This window comes from Electrona antarctica (genome assembly GCF_951216825.1).
Source record: "Electrona antarctica genome assembly, chromosome: 3".
Lineage (NCBI taxonomy): Eukaryota > Metazoa > Chordata > Actinopteri > Myctophiformes > Myctophidae > Electrona > Electrona antarctica.
Window position 1 is genome coordinate 59,033,382 of NC_136808.1, and position 7,500 is coordinate 59,040,881.

At 45.3% G+C, this 7,500-nt stretch overlaps 1 protein-coding gene across 1 annotated transcript in view; it reads right to left on the bottom strand.

The window, feature by feature from the left end:
* Positions 1 to 7,500, bottom strand: part of nav2a (neuron navigator 2a) — a gene marked incomplete at its 5' end in the record, with an annotated part of 162,383 nt that overhangs the window by 56,534 nt on the left and 98,349 nt on the right. The window contains one exon of the mRNA XM_079496421.1: positions 6,836 to 6,958. Within this exon, the coding sequence (XP_079352547.1) occupies positions 6,836 to 6,958 (123 nt within the window). The remainder of the gene's footprint in view (positions 1 to 6,835; positions 6,959 to 7,500) is intronic.

Consider the following 7,500-nt stretch of genomic DNA (forward strand, 5'->3'; position numbering starts at 1 on the left):
CTTTCCCTATCATTGTCTCTCTCCTCCATGCCCATCCATTCTCTCCCTTTCCCTATCATTGTCTCTCTCCTCCATGCCCATCCATTCTTCTCTCTCTTTCCCTATCATTGTCTCTCTCCTCCATGCCCATCCATTCTTCTCTCTCTTTCTCTATCATTGTCTCTCTCCTCCATGCCCATCCATTCTTCTCTCTCTTTCCCTATCATTGTCTCTCTCCTCCATGCCCATCCATTCTTCTCTCTCTTTCCCTATCATTGTCTCTCTCCTCCATGCCCATCCATTCTTCTCTCTCTTTCCCTATCATTGTCTCTCTCCTCCATGCCCATCCATTCTTCTTCCGCAGCATAAGACATGTTTCCATTTATTTCCTGCTGTCAATTAGCCTATCCGCTGAGCCAATCCCTCTACCCCCCTCCCTCTCTCTCTCTCTCTGACAGGACAAAGAGCCAATCTCCTCCCAGCATCATCACTCACTCGGACACTATAGCCACACAGCCAATCACACTGGATGATACCAGCCTCACAGAGAAGTCACACTAGAGACAACGTTTGAGTTGTTTCTGTGTCTCGCCCGCTGCCTTTTACTGAGGTTTATTTTTAAAAACATTTCTTCTTGTCATTTCATTCTCTTATCTTTCGGTTTTATTTTAATTCTGTGTCTCAATGTTTTGTGTAAAGCACTTTGAATAATGACTCTGTTGATGCCTTCTTTCTCTAGACCCTATAGGAGCTATGCGTCTTTCTCTAGACCCTATAGGAGCTATGCATCTTTCTCTAGACCCTATAGGAGCTATGCATCTTTCTCTAGACCCTATAGGAGCTATGCATCTTTCTCTAGACCCTATAGGAGCTATGCATCTTTCTCTAGACCCTATAGGAGCTATGCATCTTTCTCTAGACCCTATAGGAGCTATGCATCTTTCTCTAGACCCTATAGGAGCTATGCGTCTTTCTCTAGACCCTATAGGAGCTATGCGTCTTTCTCTAGACCCTATAGGAGCTATGCGTCTTTCTCTAGACCCTATAGGAGCTATGCGTCTTTCTCTAGACCCTATAGGAGCTATGCGTCTTTCTCTAGACCCTATAGGAGCTATGCGTCTTTCTCTAGACCCTATAGGAGCTATGCGTCTTTCTCTAGACCCTATAGGAGCTATGCGTCTTTCTCTAGACCCTATAGGAGCTATGCGTCTTTCTCTAGACCCTATAGGAGATATGCGTCTTTCTCTAGACCCTATAGGAGCTATGCATCTTTCTCTAGACCCTATAGGGGCTATGCATCTTTCTCTAGACCCTATAGGAGCTATGCATCTTTCTCTAGACCCTATAGGAGCTATGCGTCTTTCTCTAGACCCTATAGGAGCTATGCATCTTTCTCTAGACCCTATAGGAGCTATGCGTCTTTCTCTAGACCCTATAGGAGCTATGCATCTTTCTCTAGACCCTATAGGAGCTATGCATCTTTCTCTAAACCCTATAGGAGCTATGCATCTTTCTCTAGACCCTATAGGAGCTATGCGTCTTTCTCTAGACCCTATAGGAGCTATGCGTCTTTCTCTAGACCCTATAGGAGCTATGCGTCTTTCTCTAGACCCTATAGGAGCTATGCGTCTTTCTCTAGACCCTATAGGAGCTATGCATCTTTCTCTAGACCCTATAGGAGCTATGCGTCTTTCTCTAGACCCTATAGGAGCTATGCGTCTTTCTCTAGACCCTATAGGAGCTATGCATCTTTCTCTAGACCCTATAGGAGCTATGCGTCTTTCTCTAGACCCTATAGGAGCTATGCGTCTTTCTCTAGACCCTATAGGAGCTATGCGTCTTTCTCTAGACCCTATAGGAGCTATGCGTCTTTCTCTAGACCCTATAGGAGATATGCGTCTTTCTCTAGACCCTATAGGAGCTATGCATCTTTCTCTAGACCCTATAGGGGCTATGCATCTTTCTCTAGACCCTATAGGAGCTATGCATCTTTCTCTAGACCCTATAGGAGCTATGCGTCTTTCTCTAGACCCTATAGGAGCTATGCATCTTTCTCTAGACCCTATAGGAGCTATGCGTCTTTCTCTAGACCCTATAGGAGCTATGCATCTTTCCCTAGACCCTATAGGAGCTATGCATCTTTCTCTAGACCCTATAGGAGCTATGCATCTTTCCCTAGACCCTATAGGAGCTATGCATCTTTCTCTAGACCCTATAGGAGCTATGCATCTTTCTCTAGACCCTATAGGAGCTATGCGTCTTTCTCTAGACCCTATAGGAGCTATGCATCTTTCTCTATACCCTATAGGAGCTATGCGTCTTTCTCTAGACCCTATAGGAGCTATGCATCTTTCTCTAGACCCTATAGGAGCTATGCATCTTTCTCTAGACCCTATAGGAGCTATAGGAGCTATGCGTCTTTCTCTAGACCCTATAGGAGCTATGCATCTTTCTCTAGACCCTATAGGAGCTATGCATCTTTCTCTAGACCCTATAGGAGCTATGCGTCTTTCTCTAGACCCTATAGGAGCTATGCGTCTTTCTCTAGACCCTATAGGAGCTATGCATCTTTCTCTAGACCCTATAGGAGCTATGCATCTTTCTCTAGACCCTATAGGAGCTATAGGAGCTATGCGTCTTTCTCTAGACCCTATAGGAGCTATGCATCTTTCTCTAGACCCTATAGGAGCTATGCGTCTTTCTCTAGACCCTATAGGAGCTATGCATCTTTCTAGACCCTATAGGAGCTATGAGTCTTTCTCTAGACCCTATAGGAGCTATGCATCTTTCTCTAGACCCTATAGGAGCTATGCATCTTTCCCTAGACCCTATAGGAGCTATGCGTCTTTCTCTAGACCCTATAGGAGCTATGCATCTTTCTCTAGACCCTATAGGAGCTATGCATCTTTCTCTAGACCCTATAGGAGCTATGCGTCTTTCTCTAGACCCTATAGGAGCTATGCATCTTTAGACCTTTCTCTAGACCCTATAGGAGCTATGCATCTTTCTCTAGACCCTATAGGAGCTATGCGTCTTTCTCTAGACCCTATAGGAGCTATGAGTCTTTCTCTAGACCCTATAGGGGCTATGCATCTTTCTCTAGACCCTATAGGAGCTATGCATCTTTCTCTAGACCCTATAGGAGCTATGCGTCTTTCTCTAGACCCTATAGGAGCTATGCATCTTTCTCTAGACCCTATAGGAGCTATGCGTCTTTCTCTAGACCCTATAGGAGCTATGCATCTTTCCCTAGACCCTATAGGAGCTATGCATCTTTCTCTAGACCCTATAGGAGCTATGCATCTTTCCCTAGACCCTATAGGAGCTATGCATCTTTCTCTAGACCCTATAGGAGCTATGCATCTTTCTCTAGACCCTATAGGAGCTATGCGTCTTTCTCTAGACCCTATAGGAGCTATGCATCTTTCTCTATACCCTATAGGAGCTATGCGTCTTTCTCTAGACCCTATAGGAGCTATGCATCTTTCTCTAGACCCTATAGGAGCTATGCATCTTTCTCTAGACCCTATAGGAGCTATAGGAGCTATGCGTCTTTCTCTAGACCCTATAGGAGCTATGCATCTTTCTCTAGACCCTATAGGAGCTATGCATCTTTCTCTAGACCCTATAGGAGCTATGCGTCTTTCTCTAGACCCTATAGGAGCTATGCGTCTTTCTCTAGACCCTATAGGAGCTATGCATCTTTCTCTAGACCCTATAGGAGCTATGCATCTTTCTCTAGACCCTATAGGAGCTATAGGAGCTATGCGTCTTTCTCTAGACCCTATAGGAGCTATGCATCTTTCTCTAGACCCTATAGGAGCTATGCGTCTTTCTCTAGACCCTATAGGAGCTATGCATCTTTCTAGACCCTATAGGAGCTATGAGTCTTTCTCTAGACCCTATAGGAGCTATGCATCTTTCTCTAGACCCTATAGGAGCTATGCATCTTTCCCTAGACCCTATAGGAGCTATGCGTCTTTCTCTAGACCCTATAGGAGCTATGCATCTTTCTCTAGACCCTATAGGAGCTATGCATCTTTCTCTAGACCCTATAGGAGCTATGCGTCTTTCTCTAGACCCTATAGGAGCTATGCATCTTTAGACCTTTCTCTAGACCCTATAGGAGCTATGCATCTTTCTCTAGACCCTATAGGAGCTATGCGTCTTTCTCTAGACCCTATAGGAGCTATGAGTCTTTCTCTAGACCCTATAGGAGCTATGCATCTTTCTCTAGACCCTATAGGAGCTATGCGTCTTTCTCTAGACCCTATAGGAGCTATGCGTCTTTCTCTAGACCCTATAGGAGCTATGCGTCTTTCTCTAGACCCTATAGGAGCTATGCATCTTTCTCTAGACCCTATAGGAGCTATGCATCTTTCTCTAGACCCTATAGGAGCTATGCGTCTTTCTCTAGACCCTATAGGAGCTATGCGTCTTTCTCTAGACCCTATAGGAGCTATGCGTCTTTCTCTAGACCCTATAGGAGCTATGCATCTTTCTCTAGACCCTATAGGAGCTATAGGAGCTATGCGTCTTTCTCTAGACCCTATAGGAGCTATGCATCTTTCTCTAGACCCTATAGGAGCTATGCATCTTTCTCTAGACCCTATAGGAGCTATGCATCTTTCTCTAGACCCTATAGGAGCTATGCGTCTTTCTCTAGACCCTATAGGAGCTATGCATCTTTCTCTAGACCCTATAGGAGCTATGCGTCTTTCTCTAGACCCTATAGGAGCTATGCATCTTTCCCTAGACCCTATAGGAGCTATGCATCTTTCTCTAGACCCTATAGGAGCTATGCATCTTTCCCTAGACCCTATAGGAGCTATGCATCTTTCTCTAGACCCTATAGGAGCTATGCATCTTTCTCTAGACCCTATAGGAGCTATGCGTCTTTCTCTAGACCCTATAGGAGCTATGCATCTTTCTCTATACCCTATAGGAGCTATGCGTCTTTCTCTAGACCCTATAGGAGCTATGCATCTTTCTCTAGACCCTATAGGAGCTATGCATCTTTCTCTAGACCCTATAGGAGCTATAGGAGCTATGCGTCTTTCTCTAGACCCTATAGGAGCTATGCATCTTTCTCTAGACCCTATAGGAGCTATGCATCTTTCTCTAGACCCTATAGGAGCTATGCGTCTTTCTCTAGACCCTATAGGAGCTATGCGTCTTTCTCTAGACCCTATAGGAGCTATGCATCTTTCTCTAGACCCTATAGGAGCTATGCATCTTTCTCTAGACCCTATAGGAGCTATAGGAGCTATGCGTCTTTCTCTAGACCCTATAGGAGCTATGCATCTTTCTCTAGACCCTATAGGAGCTATGCGTCTTTCTCTAGACCCTATAGGAGCTATGCATCTTTCTAGACCCTATAGGAGCTATGAGTCTTTCTCTAGACCCTATAGGAGCTATGCATCTTTCTCTAGACCCTATAGGAGCTATGCATCTTTCCCTAGACCCTATAGGAGCTATGCGTCTTTCTCTAGACCCTATAGGAGCTATGCATCTTTCTCTAGACCCTATAGGAGCTATGCATCTTTCTCTAGACCCTATAGGAGCTATGCGTCTTTCTCTAGACCCTATAGGAGCTATGCATCTTTAGACCTTTCTCTAGACCCTATAGGAGCTATGCATCTTTCTCTAGACCCTATAGGAGCTATGCGTCTTTCTCTAGACCCTATAGGAGCTATGAGTCTTTCTCTAGACCCTATAGGAGCTATGCATCTTTCTCTAGACCCTATAGGAGCTATGCGTCTTTCTCTAGACCCTATAGGAGCTATGCGTCTTTCTCTAGACCCTATAGGAGCTATGCGTCTTTCTCTAGACCCTATAGGAGCTATGCATCTTTCTCTAGACCCTATAGGAGCTATGCATCTTTCTCTAGACCCTATAGGAGCTATGCGTCTTTCTCTAGACCCTATAGGAGCTATGCGTCTTTCTCTAGACCCTATAGGAGCTATGCATCTTTCTCTAGACCCTATAGGAGCTATGCATCTTTCTCTAGACCCTATAGGAGCTATAGGAGCTATGCGTCTTTCTCTAGACCCTATAGGAGCTATGCATCTTTCTCTAGACCCTATAGGAGCTATGCGTCTTTCTCTAGACCCTATAGGAGCTATGCATCTTTCTAGACCCTATAGGAGCTATGAGTCTTTCTCTAGACCCTATAGGAGCTATGCATCTTTCTCTAGACCCTATAGGAGCTATAGGAGCTATGCATCTTTCTCTAGACCCTATAGGAGCTATGCATCTTTCTCTAGACCCTATAGGAGCTATGCGTCTTTCTCTAGACCCTATAGGAGCTATGCGTCTTTCTCTAGACCCTATAGGAGCTATGCGTCTTTCTCTAGACCCTATAGGAGCTATGCATCTTTCTCTAGACCCTATAGGAGCTATGCGTCTTTCTCTAGACCCTATAGGAGCTATGCATCTTTCTAGACCCTATAGGAGCTATGAGTCTTTCTCTAGACCCTATAGGAGCTATGCATCTTTCTCTAGACCCTATAGGAGCTATAGGAGCTATGCATCTTTCTCTAGACCCTATAGGAGCTATGCATCTTTCTCTAGACCCTATAGGAGCTATGCGTCTTTCTCTAGACCCTATAGGAGCTATGCGTCTCTAATGCTGATGAAAGAGACACAGACAAAATAGTTTGCTCTTTCAGAGTTAAATGAACACTGAGGGCCCCATTTAGACAATATTCAGGTACATGGCAGTGAGGAAAAAGGGTAAAGAGAGGGTGAAAGAGAGAGAAAGAAAGACAAGAGACAGACAGACAGACAATTAGAGTAGAGAGAGGAAGGAGACAGATAGAAAGGCAGAGATACAGACACGGTTAATCAGCCGTACCTGTCGGCGTCCCCCTGTCCCGTGGAGGCGTTCCTGTGCAGCGTCTCTCGTACGGCGGCCATGCTGTCCGGCAGCCGGTTGAGTCTGCGCGTGTACAGTCCCAACCCTCCATCAGTCAGGTAGCTGCAAACACACACACACAGCCTCATGTTACAGTGTGTACAGTCCCAACCCTCCATCAGTCAGGTAGCTGCAAACACACACACACAGCCTCATGTTACAGTGTGTACAGTCCCAACCCTCCATCAGTCAGGTAGCTGCAAACACACACACACACACACACACACACACACACACACACACACACACACACACACACACACACACACACACACACACACACACACACACACACACACACACACACACACACACACACACACACACACACACACACACACACAGCCTCAGAGAGGGTGAGTGTTGAAGTACATATTCTGCAATTATGTGCTGTAACACTTTGGACAGAGTTTACAAGCTGGGCCTCGTTGGACACAGACTGGGTTTTATTTAGAGCATTGGTCTTGTTTTCCAGTCCATGCAAAGCCCTCATCCAATCAGAATTACACGGCTCTCTCGGAGGCTTCCACGGAGTGTGCGTGCACCATTATACAACAGGTCGTTTCGAGGAAGCAATCTGATTGGTTGAAACAGCCTTCTAGCCG